At 53.3% G+C, this 19,552-nt stretch overlaps 1 protein-coding gene across 7 annotated transcripts in view; it reads left to right on the forward strand.

The window, feature by feature from the left end:
* Positions 1-19,552, forward strand: part of ARHGEF7 (Rho guanine nucleotide exchange factor 7) — a 102,458-nt gene that overhangs the window by 23,295 nt on the left and 59,611 nt on the right. For 4 of the 7 annotated variants that reach the window (XM_070800495.1, XM_070800491.1, XM_070800496.1 and 1 more), the window contains exons 2-3: positions 4,717-4,803; positions 17,448-17,532. In XM_070800495.1, coding sequence (XP_070656596.1) covers positions 4,717-4,803; positions 17,448-17,532 — 172 coding nt within the window. Of the gene's footprint in view, positions 1-4,438; positions 4,535-4,716; positions 4,804-13,713; positions 15,692-17,447; positions 17,533-19,552 lie in introns of those variants that run through there. The other 3 variants (XM_070800497.1, XM_019971752.2, XM_070800493.1) reach the window with 3 other exon arrangements.

Here is a 19,552-nt window from a genome sequence, read left to right on the forward strand (position 1 = left end):
TCTGATGACCATGGGCTGCAGCTCAGGGTTGTACTTCTTAAGCTTTCACAGAAATTGAAGGAGACCCCAATCAAGCTGTTAGCTGATGAGGTAAAGTTTTTATTTATGACCGATTGTATCAGGACTTTGGCTATGTAACTCAGAAGGTTTCAGAGAATCAAGTTACATCCTAACAAAACTCCATCCATTTCCATGCACTTAATTTATGAACAAGGTTTCTCAGTGTCTGCATAAGAAACCCCAGTAGAATAGAACTGGTGCTGGTCCATATCTCTTTCCAGCAGTAAGTGATCATCCATGGTAAATAAACCCATTAAAAAAACCTTCTTCCTAAGAAAACACTATTTCAATGACAGCATTATGTAATGTAGTCACCATAGGGTGACTGTTCTAAAAAGTACACATGTCCACTGCTCACACACACGCATACTGTGTACTGGACAGTACAGTGTAACACAGGAAAGAAAACCTTCAAAACAGGGTTAACTGAAGACTAAACATTTAAAACACATTGCCTTAAGAGATACATTTTCAAATAATAATTCGCATTTTGTAATCAATAATTTTTATGAAAAATATGTTTACATCATTTGTGAACTCAGAGAATTCGTAACAGATCCTTATGGATTAATAGTTTTAAATGTTGAGGCAATTCTCATTATTTGTGGTAACTGCATTCTACAAGGGCACCGTGACCACTGAATTAGCAACAACTGAACCACTGTTCCTGGAGAAATACGGGGTTAGTTTCCTTTGAGACTATGGTCACAACATTTGGTCAACTAATCAATACCTAATCTTGTTTTGGGTATGTTTCTGTTTAAAGATGGCTTATTTAACATATATATGTATATTTACAAATAATTACATGCTGTGTATCTTCAAAAGAAAACACTATTTCAATGATAGCATTATCTAATGTCACCATAGGGTGACTGTTCTAAAAAGTACACATGTCCACTGCTCACACACACATACACATGCATACTGGACAGTACAGTGTAACACAAGGAAGAAAACCTCCAAAACAGCGTTAACTGAAGACTAAACATTTACAAATGTACAGAAACCACCTCACTGTTGATGGAGCTGTGCGACATGTGGCAGGGCAGTGCACAATGTAGTTAAGCCCCTCAATGTTGGCTTGCCCCTTGGAAACTTGTCCCTTGTGGCTCAGCTGATAAAGAATCTGCCTGCAATGCGGGAGACCTGGGTTCGATCCCTGGGTTGGGAATATCCCCTGGAGAAAGGAATGGCTATCCACTCCAGTATTCTGGCCTAGAGAATTCCATGGACTATGGGGTTGCAAAGATCGGACACAACTTCTTTTTACTTCACTGGAAACTCAGGAAAAGTGGTGAAGCTCCCTGGGCAGGAGAGGAAGACGTCAAGGAGGGTGGCCTGGCAGTCCTGCCCCAGGAGTTTGGCCTTCACAGCTTGCTGATGGTGTCAACAACTTTCCCTCCCAATCGGACTTGAAATAATTGCTTCAGCTCTGTCTGCTTGGCTTTTTGCCTCATATCTTTACATGTTTTGGCATAAGAAATGAATGCAGTTGAGGCAAGGTGCTTAAATGTGAGGCAGCGTTTGGGCATAGGGTCCCCATTTTCCACGTCATTGAAAACTTCTTCCAAGGCTGAAGGCCATCCTGCCACCTTGGCTGCTGTAAGAGGGACGGTTCTTGCAGTCTCAGGCTGACTTGCATTGCCGTCCTCATCATCACTGACTTCAAAGCCTCATTCTGCCGTCTCATCTGAGGCTTGGTTGGTGGGTTCTGCTGTTGTCTCTCTCCAAATTGCCTCCGTCGCCTTCCTTCATGTTTTGGAAACCCTCTCCACTCATTTGTTGTGCAATATGCGTTATGTTTTTGACACTATTCTTCATATTTTCTGTGACATCTTCAAAACCTTCAAAAATTTTCAGTCTGGCCAAATGTTTCCCCAGCAATTGCTGATGGTAGCCTGTTTGACACTGTCCCAGGCTGTGCTGATATGCAATAATGTTGCGTATGGTGACTGACTTCCAAGTACTCCAGTATGGTGGTCTCCTTGTTGGTGCTGAGAGCCTCGAAAGCCTTGCTTAAAGCTCCCTGGCATAATGTGCCTTGAAAGCTTTTATCATGTCCTGACTGAGGGCTTGGATGAGAGATGCCATGTTTGGGGGCATGAGGACAACTTCTGTGTCAGGGTGGGCATTTTTGAGCTCTTAACGGCAATGAACTGGGGCATTATCCAAGATGAATAAAACCGTGAAGGCAAGGTTCTTGCCATGGAGATAGTGTTCAGCTTTTGGGAAGCAGTTGTGGAACCTTCCCAGAAATATTTCAGATGCCATCCGTGCTTTTTTGTTCTATCTCCAATGGACTGGCATATGGTTCAAGGTTTTCCCTCTGAATGCTCGTGGGCTTTGTGCTCTGTGTACCATGAGGGGTTTTCTCTTAGTCACCCTTGGCGACTGCACATAATAGCAAGGTTACCCACTCTGAATGATTTAAAGCCAGGAGCTTTGGAGGCCATTTGCATTTCACAGGCTCACTTGCCAGCATTCTTGTAAAATAAGCCAGTTTCATCAGCACTGAAAACCTGCTCTTCTGTATAACCTTTTTAATATATAACACTTAGCAGGTATTTTCTAAACTTTTCTGCTGCCTACTGATCTGTAGAACCTGGCTTGCCTGCAAGTCTAACATTTTTCATGTGGTATCACCTTTTGAATTGTGCAAGCCAACCTTCACTAGTTGAGAAGGGTTTAACATTGTCTTGGCCCTGGGTAAGATAAGTGTGCATTTCTTTGGCTTTCAGCCTCACAACAATGCTGTCTACTATGCTCTTTTTATTGCTTGTCATCTCATGAATCCACAAATTTAGTTGCTATTCCATCTTTCCCACACTTACATCATGCACTATAAAGGTTACTTTGGCACTTTCCAGAGTGGGTTCATGTTATCTCCGAATATCTTCTTCCTTTTTCTAGATGTACCGTATTGTTGACTCATTACCGTTGAATTCGGGGCCTGTAGCGTATAATTCAGGCCTGAATGAAGTTTATCTATCACATGTATTTTCTCTGTAAGGCACATCACAACCTTCTTGTGCTTAGGAACACTGGACAGTGCTTTAACACTATGCTTGGGGGCCATTTAAAATAGTGAAATCACCAAGAAAAAGCAAAAAAAAACCCCCCAAAAAACAGTGAAAAACATAGCACCAGTAGATATCGGAAAGAACATTTGTTTCCATTATGAGCTAATGTAAGATGGCATAGCATGCTCTTGTTCAAATTCAGCTGGGAACGTGTGAATAAGGAAATTCAAATTTCTTGCTGCCTTGCACATGTATAAATGGCTGAGAAAGTACTGCAAATACGGATTTTGTGGTTACACATAAATTTTATCGAGTAGGCCAATTTGCAAATACGGCATCCATGAATGAGGACTGACTGTGTGAGGGCGTGCGAGGAAGGAGTAGATGGGGCTAGAAGGCAGCTTTGGTTTTGCTGTTCCACTGGAAAAAACAAATCTGTTCAGTATTTGGAGGGAAACATGTTGGCACTTCTCTAGGAATTTTTAAACTTTAAGAGGAAAAAAAGAGTCTCATTTCCTCCATCTTTGCACTGCTTAACACCCTGGTTTTCTTTTGTAATTTTAGACGCCCTGAGCACTTTGACAGGAAACTACAGTATTCCTGTGAGAGGCCTGATGCAATGTCGAGATTTCACCCTAGAGGACAGAAGGACAAAAATGTCTTGAGCGTCCTGAATGCTCGAATTCCCGATGACACTTCAGTTCATGTGTCGTTCAGAACAACAAAAAGCTCTGCTGAAGTCTCAGGCTTCTCCCTTGATTGTTCTGCGTAATTGGTGCTGTTCTCCCACGTTTCTTGCCGTGGGAGGTTGTTAGTAACTCCTTACACGCGTGGCGGTGGCCTTTACAGCTCTGCCTTGGACCAAGCACCGAAGGTCTGTCTGCGGGAGCCCTCGCCGCTCGTCTCCTGTGATGGAGGCTGCAGTTGCCACCATTTATCTCCAGCAGCCTTCGCGCTGACGAGTAGCACATGGTCCATGTTTAGAAGAAAACACTGCGCTTTAATCCCAACATGCATAATTTACGTTGCTAATTAGTTTAAATCATCTAGTAGAATTCTAGCCCCCTTCTCCCCTCGAGCCGGGGGCGGGGAAGAACTGAAAAAAAAACAGGTTCTCGCCAGCCCCTTCGTTGTTGCTTGAAGCTGCGGAGGCCAAGCTGTCCCGGGTCCCCGCTGGCCGGGCGGGCTGCGTCCGCGGGGCCGCGTCGGGGAAAAGCGCCAGCTTTCGGGGACGGAGGAGCGCTCGCGTGGCACGCGTCCGGTGGGCTGCATCCGAGGCTGAGGGCCAGGCGAGGGCCAGGAGGCCGCGCCAGCGAGGCGGAGGCCGGAAGGGGTCGCGTGAGGGGGGCTGGCCGGGGCGCGGTCTGAAGACGTCACTTCCGCCGCCGCTCCACTTCCTGGTGAGGGAAGGGGCCTGAGGAGATTGGTGCAGCCGGGAGGAAGGAAAAAGGGTGAGGAGAGGCGGCGGCCGGGCGCGCGGGCGCCGGGGGGCGGCCAGGGTCGCGCCGGGCCGCCAGGGCCGCCCGGCCTGGCTGCGCGAGGGGCGGGCGCGCCCGCGGGGGACCGCGGCGGGCTCGCCTCGGGGCGCGCCCGGCCTGCGCGCGGCGCTCAGCGCCTGTGCTCTGTGTTGCAGGTCTACCCGGAGCCCCGGAGCGAGGGCGAGTGCCTGAGCAACATCCGCGAGTTCCTGCGAGGCTGCGGGGCGTCCCTGCGGCTGGAGGTGAGGCCGGGGCGCGGGGGGCGCGGGGGGGCGCGCGGGCGGCGCCCGGGGGCGCGAGCGGTGTCGGGGCGGGGACGAGCCCCGCGTTTCGCCCTGCGCGAAGGGGAGAGGGGCTCTGGTGGATCGCGGGGCAGGTGACAGGCGCTCGTTCGTCGGGGGCGCCTTGGGGTTCCTTGGTACCCGGCTCAGCGTCCTCTGTGCGCTGGGGATGCTCGGAGGACCCGCGTCCAGGTTCGCGAACCCAGGCCGGTGTCGGGCCGAGCCCGGAGAAAGAGAACGGGCCCCTCCTCGTCCTCGACGCGCTCCCAGTCTCCCTTGGGCAGTCGGTCGGCTGGCTCTCATTGACTGGGCGTTTAGGCTGGAGACGTTAGCCTGCGTCTCGGGGAGCCTGCTGGGCGGAGGTGTCGTTTCCACGTTGCTTAGCATTTAGTCTCTACGCTAAGTACCGTCTTTCAGCGGCGTCTCTCTGGAAATCCCTTTTTCATGTTCCCATATGTGGTTCCCCCCCACCCCCCAAGCCCTGGGGTAGTGCTTTAGATCAGAAATGCGGCTGCTTTGTGTGTGCTGGGGGGTTTAAATCTTGCCTCTTCTACCTGTGGCTTTAGCGCTCTCTGCCTCTGTTTCCTGATCTGAGTGCTGGGATGAATTCTGCCCAGCTCCTAGGCAGCAGTGAATGAGAGCATCTTCAGAGGAGCCGCGGCGGGTTCTCCTCCTGAAAGGGCAGCCTCTTCTGTTTCTTGGGAGATAAATCTGGAAGCCGTCAAATCTGAGGAAGATTCTATGGAAAGCTTATCTGTTGGTACTGTTTTTATCACTAAGTTGATAGTGTTTGATATCTGTGAGGAAATCAGACCCTGAGGCGATTCCAGAGCAGAGATGTGGCGGTTCAGGAGTGGGAGAGACATTGTTTCAGAAGGGTCCTTTTCTCTGCTGGGTCCGCTTGGTCATTTTTCATCGAAGTTCCCTGTCATGCTGTGATAATGAATGTTTGTGGCAGTTTTTGCTTTTTCTTGGTTGTTGTGGAATTTTATTATCCTTTCCAAACTATTGAGGTTTTTTTTTTTAATCGTTAAATTTGAAACTCAGTTTGTACTTAGATATAATGTGACATTTCAGTGTAAGTTTTTAAGGAAAGAATTTTTTTTTAAAAAGTTGAATTAAAAAAACAAACAAACCCATCCTTAGTTTTCCAAAGGTTACCGTTGAAATTTTATGTTTTTTATGTTTTTGTTGAAAAAAAAATGTTTATGTTGAAATTTACTGTTTTTTAAAATTAAGAGCTTATTTAAAGACGTTAAAGACGTTCTAGAAGAGACATTGTTCACTAACGCACCCTAAGGGTCTAGAGCAGGGCTTGGCGTTTTGTAGGCCTTTTTTGTAGGCCTTCCGTAAATGCTTGTGACTGATTGACCTTGAAGTTGTAGTTGGTATCAGATGTTTCACTTTATGTAGAAAAATCAATTTTGACTTGTTTTGTGCAAATTTTTAAGAATATCTCTTCTAGTAAAGTTAATATAGAGACAAGTTTAGTTACCATTCTTTCAAGCTCAATTATAAGTCATACTTAAAACTTTCAATTAAATGAGAGGTAATAATAATAAAGCAGATCAGAAAGCCCATGCACTGTTTAAGCACTCTGAAAAAGGAACCTGTGTGGTATGGACTCAAGGTGGGCTTCCAGACTTGTTCTCGTCCGTGATATGAAGGGACAGGCCTGTCTCCTGGAAGACAGCCTCACACATGCAACACAAGTGTGGCCATTTCCCAGGGTTTTTAAAGAAAAACATGTGGAAGGGAGTGAGCAGAGAAAGGCTTTGTTCTTCTGAAATACCTTGTAGCTCTATGCTTTGTTTTCACAAAGTCCTGGAAGATGAGAGATTGACAAAAAGCTTTTGAAATTACAAATCTGAAACCCAAAATTGATAGCTTGAATTCTGGATTAGCTTTTTCTTTATGTAAAGGGTCAAGGTGCTTTTTTCCAGAGGTTTAGACTGAATTGTGTTTGTAACAGACTGCTTATTTTTGGTGTATGTATTTTCTTGTTTACCACCATTATAAATTATCCACAGATTTCTTAAAGGAAAAGAGGAATGGAACATCATAATCACTTTTTCAGTTATTTTCATGTGTACACATCTTAATACAGTGTGGAAATCAAGTATTATCCCCCAGTGAGTGGTTCTGATCATGAAAGGAGTTTTAATTTTAAAGGACTATTGTACAGTTTGCATTTATTGTTAAGCTTTGAAAAACAATTTAGGTTTTAGGTTAGAAAACGTTTTGAAATTTGGAAAACGTAAAAACTTATTGGAAAACCATGTTTAGCAAAACAGCCTATGTGACTTCGATCTTTTCATTTTGCTTATGATTTTTTTTTGCTACCCAGTAAGCATCTTATTTGACTTTTTTTGTTTCCTTCAATAGTATGGAATTTAATAAGAATTTAGATTTTTTTTCCTCATGTTTCTAATAGTGTAATAAGAATGTAAAGTAACGCTATTTAGAATTATGTATGCCTTGATAATGAAAGTGGGAACTTTCCTGGGAAAGTCGAGTTTGCTGACGAGAGGAGCCAGGCACTGTGAGCGTCTCCAGCTCAAGAATGTTGTGTCTGGAAGCCCCCGTTCCCAGGTGCCTGTGGAGGGACAGAGCTTGCCCCGGCCGTTGTGACGTTGTGAGAACACTGCTCATGCTGACCAGCCGTGTGTGTAGCTTTCCTGCCTCCACCTGCCCGATTTCAGGTTGTTTGCATTCCTGAGGGACTCGCACGTGCTGCCTTAGTTTACTCCCTAGTCTGTTGAGTTAGCCGGTCCTCGTCCTCGTTTTATAGGAAGGAGCCACAGTCTGACGTCAGTTCTCACTATTAATCCTGTGAGTGTTCACCGTAAGGCTGCTGTTGGGCTTGGTAAGGGATACTCCAGAAGGGGTGGTTTGGCAGGTCGGGGGCTGGCAGGGCTGTGCGGGCCCTGGGGGACCGGGGCAGGGACCTGGGGCGCGGAGCTGGCGTTGGCCCTATGCGAGGCGCTTCGTTTTCTGAGCCTGGCGCCGGCCGGGGTGTTCCACGGCCGCTCTGTAAAGGGGGCGTTCTTGCTGGAAGCGAGTCTGGAGACTGTGTACCACGGTGCCCGTTTCCCGCTGTGTGAGTGATGGAGCTTTGATTTTCTCCCTGCAGAGAGAACGGGAAGGCGTTAGTAGGGCCCTCCAGGGTTGTCATCGACTGGGTTGATGGGCTGATGAGGTGGGGAAAGAATGCGCCTCACGTCTTTCGAAAATTCTCATCTTCCTTGTGTATTTCTGGAGGGCAGAGTCTTATTAAACTTCTTTGTCCTCATGCTCCGTTCTCGTCTAGATTTTTAGCGAGGTTATGACTGAGATTTTGTCCAAAACTATTGAAAAATACTATTGGAAGAACTAAAACACGCTCGTGTGAAAACTTGAAACTTGTTGATGTAGGCTTCAGAATTAATTGAAACAAAGACAAGTGTATAGTCCTTTCCCTGGGAATGAGGTGCCCCACCCAGGTTTTAGCACCACCTTTGACCTGGATGCAGATGGATGGTTAAGCTGTGTGCTGGCGCTTTGCACTGCAGGTGTGTTTGGGGTGACACAGTCTGTCGTCTTAGCTAGTCATCTCTTCTCCTGACTCTGTGGTGAGCTGGAGGTGGTAGGTAATGATGTGGTGTTTATTGACTGACTTACCGAATAAACTCTTCAAGTCAAATCATTCATGTTTTTGCCAGAACTTGTCTTTTAAAGAAGTTGAGAGACAGTGAGTAATTAAAAAGTCATTTGGTAGGTGAAATGCATAGCTGTTCTCTGACCACCTTGTAGGTGCTTATAAGTTCATTTTACTAGTCCACCGTCTTTAACCTTACAGTGTACCCACAATGTTCTTATCTTAAGGTGTAGTTGGCATGAAAATATTGTTGATGTTACTTTGTTTTTTCCCACTCAGTCTTTAAAATCTGAAGTGTATTTCTCTCACTGAAAGCGTCTCTCGCTCTGAATCGGCTGCACTGGAAGTGCTCAGCACCTCACGAGGCAGGTGGCACCCACATCGGACCCTTGAAGTCTCCCTCATTGAAGAGGCTGGAGACACACGTCAGCCTGAAGTTGAACAGGACTGACATGTTGAGTAGAGTGTGTGCCGAGCTGTTCTGCCCAGGTGCCCTGTGGAGAGGGTGGCCCTTTCCCCACTTTGCAGAGGAGGGGATGGCAGGGTCTCAGGTCACAGCGCAGGAGCGCCGGGACTTGAACTTGGTCCCTGTAGCTCCACTGTCTGCGTCCTCTTGGGCACGCTGCACCTGGGCTGGACCAGCCAAGCTGGAATCGCAGCTTTTGCTGGTTCTGTAGCTGCCCAAGAGACCACCACAAACATGCTGGAGTCTCTGCAGCTTCCTGCCTCTCGGCCCTGCAGGGAGGCCCGGCTCCCTTGCAGATCCTGACGGCATGGTGGCTGGCTGCACTCTTGGCGGGAGATCGGGAGGGCATGGCTGTCCGTGGCTGCCGAGGTGGTGGGTGGATTCCAGGTCTCGTAGGGGACCACGGAGCAGGGGGACGGTCTGGGGGGACCGTGGAACTGGGGGGATGGCCTAGGGGAGATGGAGCAGGGGGGATGGTCTGGGGGGATGGAGTAGGGGGGACAGTCTAGGGGGGATGGGGACGGTCTAGGGGAGATGGAGCAGGGGGGACAGTCTAGGGATGGAGCAGGGGGGACATTCTAGGGGGAATGGAGCAGGGGGGACGGTCTAGGGGGGGACCGTGGAGCAGGGGGACAGTCTAGGGGGATGGAGCAGGGGGGATGGTCTGGGGGGACTGCAGAGCAGGGAGATGGTCTAGGGGGGACCACAGAACAGGGGGGATGGTCTGGGGGGTACCGCGGAGCAGGGGGACGGCTGCTGTCTGGTACTGTGTTCTGCGTGCTCGTGAATGGCCCCCCGTACTCACACTTGGCTGCCTGCTTCTCTGGGCACAAGAATTCTAGCCCCTCAGGGGCCTGTCTTTTGATCTCATTCCCCTCTTTTACTCCGTTTCCCCCTTTTTTCAAGTCCAGTAAAACAGACTACTTTGAATATCTTCTGGTTGTCACTTTTCTATTTTCATGTAAAAACAAATCAAGAAAATGCCTGTTGATCTTGAGGAAGGGACCCCCCCTCCTGACAGGCTTCTCCCCGTTGGTCTGAGGAAGGCAAAGTGCCCCCCTTCTTTGCCCTGAGGCGGTTCGTGTCCCTGCGGAGCTCCTCTGAGTCCTGGGAACTAGCGAGAGGACAGGTTCCCAGGGAATCACTGCAAAACGAGACAAATCCCGAGGCCTCTCAGACCATATTTAGATGTGAGATCTGCATTCAGTATGTTAAGAAAAAATTAACTTTCTAGCCAGAATATGCATTTCTGAGCTAATTTGACCCAAATTTTGGACCCTATTCAGGTTGGCGTGTGTTGGGTGTTTTCCCTGGTAGTTGGGGGAGTGCCTGGTCCTCGAGCTGAGTGGTGCCGGGTCTCCTGTCCACGACCGCTGGTGTCTCCCCCTGCGCTGCGGGGTGACCGGCGCGCACGCTCCTGCTCTAGGGAGAGAAGCAGGCAGGCGGGCTGGCATTCATGGGCTGCGGAGCTTCTGTATAGGACTGTGGTTCCAGCGTCCCCTGTGGAGTCTGCTGTAACTAGTTCCCCCGTGGGTCCTTTATTTTTTAAGTTTTGTGTTTGCTTTTGGCTGTGCTGGGTCTTGTTGGCTGTGTCCAGGCCTCCTCTAGCTGCAGCGAGCGGGAACCCTCTCTCCATGCGGTGCACAGGCCTCCTCTAGCTGCGGCGAGCAGGGACCCTCTTGTTGCAGTGCACAGGCTTCCCGTTGGGGCGTCTCCTCTTGTCATGGAGCCCGGGCTCCAGGCGCGTGAATTGAGTTGTTCTGGGTTGTTTGGGATCTTCCCAGACCAGGGGTCGAACCCATGTCCCCTGCATTGGCAGGCAGATTCTTATTCCCTGGACACCAGGGAAGTCCTGGTGTGTGCTTGGCATGAGGGGTTGGTGACGTTGGGAGTGGTCTGGCCGGGAGAGGGGGCCACGTGTTTCCCCCAAGCCTGCAGGAGAGCCAGGGAGCCTGCCTGGCGGAGGCGGCACAGAGGGAGCTGCTGCGCTTCTCCACTCTTCCCGGTGCAGGACGGGCTAGCCCAGCTGCGCTAGGACTTGCAGCATGTTGAGCGGCAGCAACCAAATGGACAGGCGGCCTGTGGGGTGGCCGGTTTGAGTCCTGCTCCCTGAGGCCTGCGGAGGAAGGCTCTGTGTGTGATGAGCGAAGTGCTCCCCTGTCTGCTGACGTGTGGAGCCGGGGGGCTGCTGAGGGGGTGCAAGAGAGAACCTTGTGATCAGCCCCGGTTTCATTTTGAAGAGTTTACAGTCAGCAGAACAATCGGGAGGCGAGGGTGAATGCCCTGTGCTTTCACACTGTCGTCGTGTGGACGTTGCCTTGTTCGGTCGCTGAGTTGTGTGTGAACCCGTGGTTCCTGAGCTAACTATTTAACCCTCACGTGGGCTTCCCTGGTAGCTCAGCTGGTGAAGAATCCGCCTGCAGCGCAGGAGACCTGGGTCTGATCCCTGGGTCGGGGGATTCCCGGGAGGAGGCATGGCAACCCACTGCAGTATCCTTGCCTAGAGAGCCCCATGGACAGAGGAGCCTGGCGGGCTGCAGTCCCTGGGGTCACAGAGGGTCGGACACGACTGAGCACAGCACAGCACCCCCGGGGATACTCCAGGATGTGCGCAGCACGCACGTCTTCAGAACGAGGCCCTCCTGTCGTTTTACGCTGTTCTGGCGATGCCGTCCCTGATGCGTCCCCGGGGTCTGCAGGGCGCCTCTGTAGCGTTTCTTTCAGCATAGGTGCCACCCAGGGGTCGTGCGCTGCGTTCACCAGGACGTGTGCCGTTAGTCTCCAGTTTCTCCACCGCTGTTCTTGGTGACTCCCTTGGTTTTGAAGACTCCGGGGTTGTTCCCCGTGGATCCCCCACAAGAATTCCCTGAGCCTCATCTTGACGGCTCGTGGCCCCTCTCTCCCGCCTTTAGCCCTGCAGTGGATTCTTTATTGCTGTTTTCTATTAGTAAAGTCTGCCCTTTCTGTCATCTCAGTGAAAAGCTTGGGAGGGATGGGAGTTAATGTGTACTTGAAGTTTGCTGTCTTGACATGTTTCTCACGGTTTGGGTTTTGGCACGACTTGATTTGAGTGTTAACACAGTGTGCTCCTTGCCCTTTTGGCTCTAAGCCTCCGCGCCTAAACCAGCCGTCAGCCTGAGTACTTGGCGTGCACCTGCTCAGACTCTCTGTCTGGCGCCGTGCGACTGTCCTCCGGACGTGGAGCCCTCGGCGGGCAGATGGGCCGGGGCCGAGCTGCCCTCCTCTGCAGGCGCTGCCCCGCTGACCTGTGTGTGGGCTGGGGGGCCCAGCGACTGATGCGGCTCAGCGCTCTGCTCCCATCTGGAACCTCTGTCAGAAGGCCTCTTGGAGCCTCGGTCTCCCCTTTACGAGGTGAGGTTGGGGTGAAGTCTGCAGCGTAGCACCTGGGGCTGCAGGGGCTGCAGAGGCTGCTCGTGCGCGTCTTCACACCTGGCGGCGTCTGTCTGGGATGACTGCGCCTACGGGGGGCGGAGACGGCACGGCCCTTTCACACGTGGGTCCTGCTGCCTTGCTCCTCAGGACTCTGTGCTCCCTTCTGCCCCAGCCCTTCCTGGAAATGCTTAAAATATTCGGTGTCTCTTTTCTTGAGTAAGTGGTCCCTGTCCTCGTCTTTTAGGTGTTGATACAGTGGAATCCGAAGAATTGAATATGATCTAATTGTCATTTAAGGGAAAAGAGACGGGGGCACGTAGGGTGAAAGTGCTGCGTATGGATAGAATCCATCATTGAACTTTAATTTTATCCCTAGGGTGTAGGAGTAGGTGGAATTAAGTGCAGAGTCTGCAGAAGCCGAGAAAGAGAACATTCTCTGCTGGATTTCTGCTTTGCACATATCCCCAGCAATATGGACCATTTGCATTAAACTTAAATAGCACAACTCATTCAAGATTCATTTTTTTACTCATCTTGTTCTAAAATCACAAATTCCACTTGACAATGTGATAGGGCAAGATTATATTTTTAAACTTCGAGAGCCACACTCCAGAGCTGTGCCAGAAGGAACAATTTCTTGTGTCAAAAATAACTTCCTCCTAAATTCATCAGTGGAGCTGACCTGGCTGGTTGCATTTGGAATGCTGAAGCTGCCTGCGTTGGGACGGAGCTGTGTCAGCCTTCTGCGGTGGGGGTCCTCTCCCTGAGGGCTGGTGGAAGGAGGGCTTCTCCACATTGCCTGGTATTCTCTTTCTGGCACCTCAGCCGTGGTGGCGTCGTTGAGGTGTGAGTCGTCTGCTTCTGCAGCGGTGTGATCAGGCGGGTCAGAGTCTGCTGTGGCTGTGGCGTCTCGTGAGACTGGGCGGGGGTGTGTGTGTGCAGCGCTGGCGGGAGCAGCTCGCTGCTGCTGGGTTGCTCCTGGGTCTGGCGGTCAGTCCCGGGGCGACCTTTCCTGCCTTCTCTGAGCCACAGCTGCAGGCAGGTCTCCAGGAGGTGATTGCGTGTCATCACCTGGCCTTGCCTGGCTCTCTGCGCTGCCCCGCCTCTCTGGCCTCTCGGCTGTGACTCCGGCAGGGCCCACAGGTGTGGCCGAGGTGGCGGACTTGCTGGTCGTGGCCGGGGTCTCCTGGTGGCCTCGTGGCCTTGTGAGGAAGGACCTTCCTGATCTGCAGCCCACGCAGAGACAAGCCGAGTCAGGAGATGGCCAGAAGCTTCTGATTTCATGCCCGTGGTCCTTGCCATTCTCAACTCGTTACTTATGCAAACCGATAATTGTTTTTTTTTTGTTTACGCCAGTTTGAGTTGGGTTTCACTTGCTTACAGTTGGAAGGTTCCTGACTGACAAGATCTTTGTTGCATGAAGTATAACATTATGTGAAGTTTGCTTTTCTGTTATTATATGGGAGACTCTCCTGGCTTTCATACCATCTGTGAGCCTGGAAGCTAAGGCAAAGCCGCTCGCTGGTGTTGGGGTGGGGAGAGCCTTTCGGATGGGTGAGCTGGGCACGGTGCCGTCACCCTGCGGGTGGGGTGCCCCCGGCCTCTGTCAGGCGTGCCAGCGCTCCACAGGCCCTGTTAGCAGGAGTGGCAGCTGGGTTTGAGGAGGAGAGAGTGGCCCAGGAGGTTGGAGCCCATGGTGGGCCTGGGGCGGGTTTCCCACAGGGACCCTCCCTCCTGAAGGCGGGGCCATGGCCCTTCCCCGGAGCATCTGGCAACTGGGGCCCGCCCGGGAGACCGAGCCACGTGCCCACCAGGCCGCGGGCTCCTGAGCACAGCTTGTGCTCAGGACTTGTTAGGTCGGCAGGTACCTGGACGTGGCCAGTGCCCTGCGCCCTGTCTCCCTTCATCTCCGGACCCCACCTTCCTTCCCGGCTCGCGTGGCCCCTGCAGAGGTGCTGACGCGCGGGGGAGAGGGGACGTCTCCTGAGAGAGCCCAAGCCCTCTGAGGGCTAGCCGGAGACCTGGGGTCTTTCTGAGAGATTCCTTGAGCAGGCCTGTGAAGCAGCTGTACTCTCTCTTCAGGAGCCAGCTCTGTTAGGGGAGACGTGGGTTTATGTCCCGCTCTCACCCAGAGGAGGCTTGCCCACCAGCAGCCCACACGACCCCGTGGCTGACCACTCGGGAGGCGTGTCCTGCTGTTGTGCTGGCTGCGGAGACGGCGTGGCTGTACTGAGTGGCCTCTTTATCCTGGGGTTCAGGCCGGGGGAGCAGCTCCTGAGCGCCGTGCCCTGCTTATGCCGGAAGGTTCCTGAAGCTTCTGTTGGGACGTTAGGGCAGCGTCCTGCTCAGAGTGGCTGCTCGTGCTGACTCTCGTTGGCTGGCGGTGGGGCAGCAGTTGGGGGCGCCCACCCCACGTCTGGGGAGGGGCCGAGTAGAGGCTGGGAGACTGTGGTTAGACGGGAGCTGGAGGGCAGCGTGGTCATCCTCTGGCCGGGGGCCTCAGAGCTCCTGCTCTGGTGGGCGGGCCACCCTGCCCGCATCGCCCTGCTGTGGGTGCTGGTGGCGGCTGGCGTGTGGCGCCTCATCTCTTCCTTGGGGACGGGTGGGCCCTCCTGTGTCCGGTGTTAGTTCGGGGAACAAGCCTGAACCACGTGTGATGCTAAGTGTGAGGAAAGAGCGTGTCAGAGGGTGGTGTAGGGAGCGAGCGTGACGGCTGGGAGGTCGAGCTTGGCTCAGGCGAGTGATGGTCTGGCTTAGCCCTCCCGTGCAGCGTCACGGCCAGTGCGCTCGGCGGCTCCGGGTTCTGGGTGCTCGAGAACCTGCCTTCTCTGCTGCACAGGTGGGGCTGGGACGCTGGGCGGGTGGCCTTCTGTTTGGGAGCCTCGGGGCCCTGACGGACTGAGGTGGCCACCAGCAGAGGGCCCACGGGCAGGCGGGCTTGTCTCCGAAGCGTGAGTGCCCCGGGGTAGCTGTGTGAACCCTTATTCCCACTTTTCTCTGAACCCTAAGGTTTTTTCTTTTGTTGAATAGACTCCTGTCTCAGGAAGTAGTTGGTTATCTTTCTCTAGAGGAGCCCTTTAGTCAAAACATCTGTTGACTCAGAATGTGCGTCTCCCTCTCGGTGGCAGGCGCTTGTCTGGTCTCATTGTGTAGCTTCCTGTTGAGAAGTGTGGCGTGTGTGTGAATTCACTTAAGTTCTGACATCACTTTGGAGCCCATTGGTGGGCTGCTTCAGCCAACCAGACGCTTCCGGGTGTCCAAGTAAGATATATAGTTCTGGAATAACAGGAAACTTCAGCTTTCAACATCCTGTTTTTCTGGGTTTTGTGACTCTCTGCCTCACCACGATGAAGGTTAGTAAATACTTTTATGTATATTTCTTCTTGCAGAATACTACAATTTGAATTTTCCAAGCTCCGGAATTAGGATTTGAGAGCTGAGACCGCCTCCTCCCACCTTTTCCAGGAGAAGGAACTTTTGTGTTCTGACAGAAGGGAGCGGAGGCCTGTTCAGGGCCCTCCTTTTAATAAAGAACTCAGCCAGCCCACTGCAGATGTAGCTGCACACGTCCGCCTGGATCACGGCTCCTCTGACTTAACTATAGTCTGTCACACGGGGATTCCAGGGACTGTCCTAAGGGGTACTTGTTTTCACAGGTGGGCAGGATCTGGCATCACGAATGTTTTATCTCCTGCTCCATCCACGAGAAAGGCGTGAGCAGCGTCGCAGAGTGCTTGGGTGTCTGAGTTCACGAATCTCTTCCCCTCTCCCAGCTCTGTTCGCGTTCTTCTCTCAACTTGGGTTTAATGGCCTCCTTTCTGGAGCTGGTTGTTCAACTCTTGGGTTTTCTTTCTTTGGTTCATGTCTAAATAAGCACACCTCACGAGGATGTTTACTTATCTCAGAAGTTAAAGCAGGAGACGGGACTGGAGGCAGCAGTGACTATCAAGATTTGGAGCAGCCCTGTGTCCTGGGTCTGTCCTCACAGAGACATTCTGAGCTGTGGGGGGGGAGGTGGGGATGGTGGGAGCCGGGCGGGTCGGTGCCTTCTTACTGCGCGCGGGCTGTCCTCTGGATGTGGGGTGTGAGGTCTGCTGCGCGGGTTTCAGTTTCTGGGGCAGCCCGCACAGGGACCGTGCAGTGTGCCAGGGCCTCGCTGGCTGTGCTGAGTCCGCCGGGGGAGTAGGGCTGCAGGAGCCAGGCGAGTACGAGTTAGCTGTGCAGGGGGTGGGAGGCAGGAAGAGGAGCCGGGCTTCCTGGCAGGATGTGAGACGCAGGAACCGTGAACCAGCTGGGGCAGAGGTGGCAGGCGGCCTGCAGAGGAAGCCATTCCTGGGGTGGCTGGCCACCGGAGTTCATCTTTGCCCAGTGAGAGAATCTCTGAAGCATGTAGCCCTAGTTTTCATTTTGGCACATGAACACATCTTTCTGTTAATTGCATCTCTGAAAGAATTTTCTTTTTCTACTTTCTCTGGCACAGAGTTGTGGATCATCTGATGGTTGAATTTCTTGGTGGGGAGGAGTTGTTATCTAGTGATCCAAAGCTGTGTGTGATCTTCAGACAGCGTTTGGGAGTGAGGCGTGTGTGTCTCAGCCCGTGGTGTTTGTGCACACGTCCGAGACCATGGGCTGCGTCTGGGCAGCCCGACGCGCGTTCTCTTCCGGCTCCTGGGCGGTCGTGTCCCTGGTCTCTGGGGTGGAGGCGCCCCTCTTTCTGGAGTCTGCCTCCCCGCTTCCTCTCCCTCGACCCTTGTGTCCACTCTGGTGTCTGGGCTTTCCTTTGGCTGCTCCTGACTTTGGCCTGGGCTGTGACCCGGAGAGGAAGTGTGTTGTAGGTGTGCCTGGCGGCCTTGGCCTCAGTCTAAGGAGAAGAGCCCTCTCTGAGTGCCAGGAGTGCCCCACGTCACTAGGAGGGTGGGGCAGGGTGGTTCAGAAATGGACTCAGCCCCAGGAGCAGAGTGGCCTGGCCTCCTGGAAGCTGAGCTCCTGGGGTGCCCCTGCCCGGGTCTCACCTGCAAAGCCCGCTGTCTTCCTCCCGCTGCACAGAACCGCCACGTCCCGCCCTGGTGCCGGGCTCGGCTAATCCTGCTTGTTCTCTTTCCCTTGCAGACGTTTGATGCAAACGATTTGTATCAGGGGCAGAATTTCAACAAGGTCCTCAGCTCCCTAGTGACGCTGAATAAAGTAACAGCAGGTAAGTGTCTTTCTACTGAACTTGAAAGGAGGGGAGCTGGGGTAGAGACCTTGCCCTTCTGTCACAGACAGGGTGAACGTTACCGAGCTTAGAAAGGATCTCGCTAAGTTCTTGATTGTGGCTTTGCTGCGATGGTATCCTTTTTCCTTGTTAGAGCAGCTCTTCCTCTTCGGGTCCTCGTGTGTCTCGGTGGTTCCCCTCCTCTGCCTGAGCGAGCAGCAGAGGGGCCTCGTCCACGGGCGCACTCGTGGGCTGTCCTGGCCCTTCAGATGGGGGCTCTGTCCCCCTCACTGTGCGGGGAGGAACGGGCCCCAGGGACCACCCCCGGGGCCCTGGCGTCGCCTGCTTGCTAAGGGGGCTGCCCCGCCGCCCAGAGCAGCCTGCGCCCCCACAGGTCCAGGCGGGGCTTCCGTGCTTGACCGTGGCCTGCAGTGGAGACTCTTGGCTGTTGCAGTGACAGCACCTCGGGTCACGCTGAATTAGGACCCAGGTGAGTGAGTGTAGACGAGGGTGAAAGTCTGGATCCTGAAGGAGAAGTGGGCTCCTAGACGGGCGTCAGCACTCCACCCAGAGGAGGCCTTGCAGGAGGAGGTCTGTGGCGTTTCGAGGAGGTTATCCGTCAGGCAGCATGCTGCCTCCTGGGCCCCCCCCCCCCCCCCCAGTGAAGGGGTGGGCTTGATGTGAGCACGCAGCAAGGGGGCGGCTGGCCGTGTGTGGCCAGGCTGGCTCTGATAGCAGTGCTTCCCCCGGGACTCCACGCCCCGGCCCACCTCGGTGCCCCCCGGCTGCCAGGGCCGCGGCTGACGTTCTGTCCTGGGGCTGGACGTGCGCTCGGGCCGCAGGCAGGAGCAGCTTCGGTAGATACAGACCTCATGCGAGGCTGGGGGAGAGACGGCAGGTCAGCTCTCACCCTGGAGGTGTCCGTTTCCAGGGTCAGAAGGTGAGAAGAGGGCCCCGGAGGATGCTTCTGCTCCATCTGCCAGGTGGCGATGCTCAGTCATTGTGGCGGGAGTGCGGGGCTCGACACGGGCCGGGGCCGGGGCCGGGGCCGTGTCTCCAGGGCACCCGTGCCATCGCTCTCACCCCGTCAGGTGAAGACGTGTTTCTCGTGTGTTCTTGATGCCCCTGGGTGCAGAACGCAGAGCGCTGTTCTTTACAAAGAGCTGCTGGGACATTCTGGAGTGAACTCGGTGCTTCTCTCTTCAGCTCTTAAACAAGAGGCCAGAGCCTTGTCAAGTGAGAACTTTCTGCCTCTCGTTTGTTGGCTACTGCTCTTCATGTTTGATTTTGAAGTCAGTGTGACATATGGCCGTGCCTTTGCAGATGTCAGCCATAAGGGCCAACTCAAGTGTAAGAAGGGCTTCCCTGGGCGCTCAGTGGTAGGGAATCCACCTGCCAAACAGAAGACCTGGGTGCGATCCCTGGGTTGGGAAGATCCCCTGGAGGAGGAAATGGCAACCCACTCTGGTATTCTTGCCGGGAACATCCCATGGACGGAGGAGCCTGGTGGGCTGCAGCCCACTGGGTCGCAGAGAGTCGGGCGTGACTGAGCGACTAAACAGCGGCAGGTGTGAGACGCACGCTGCCCTTCAGGGTTGCTGTCGGCCTTGCTGAGAGAGGCCTGCCAGTGGCTCCCCTCTGCTCCTGGCACTCGAAGGAAGTGTTCTCGGGCATGTGGACGGATCCTTGCCTTTCTCTTGGACAGAGGCAAGGTTGGCGGTGGGGCAGGAAGGAGTCCTGAGTGTGCCCTGGGTATAGGGGTAGCTGCTGGGCAGCTTCCTCACGCGTGTCCTCTGGGCGCTGCTCTGCACTTGTAGTTGCCCAGGTCCCCGCCCCACGGTGGTGGTGAGCGCTGGCTGTTGCCGCCAGCGCTCATCTGGGCCTGAGAATTGGAGGGGCTTTCGGACTGAGTGTCCACGTGGTTTTAGGGCAGGAGCCCTAGATGCGTGGGCCCTGCTAGCTCTGGGCAGTCGGGGAGCATGCACCATGTGGTACCCTCCTGGGCGCTGTGAGAGCAGCT

This window comes from Bos indicus, chromosome 12, assembly GCF_029378745.1.
Source record: "Bos indicus isolate NIAB-ARS_2022 breed Sahiwal x Tharparkar chromosome 12, NIAB-ARS_B.indTharparkar_mat_pri_1.0, whole genome shotgun sequence".
Lineage (NCBI taxonomy): Eukaryota > Metazoa > Chordata > Mammalia > Artiodactyla > Bovidae > Bos > Bos indicus.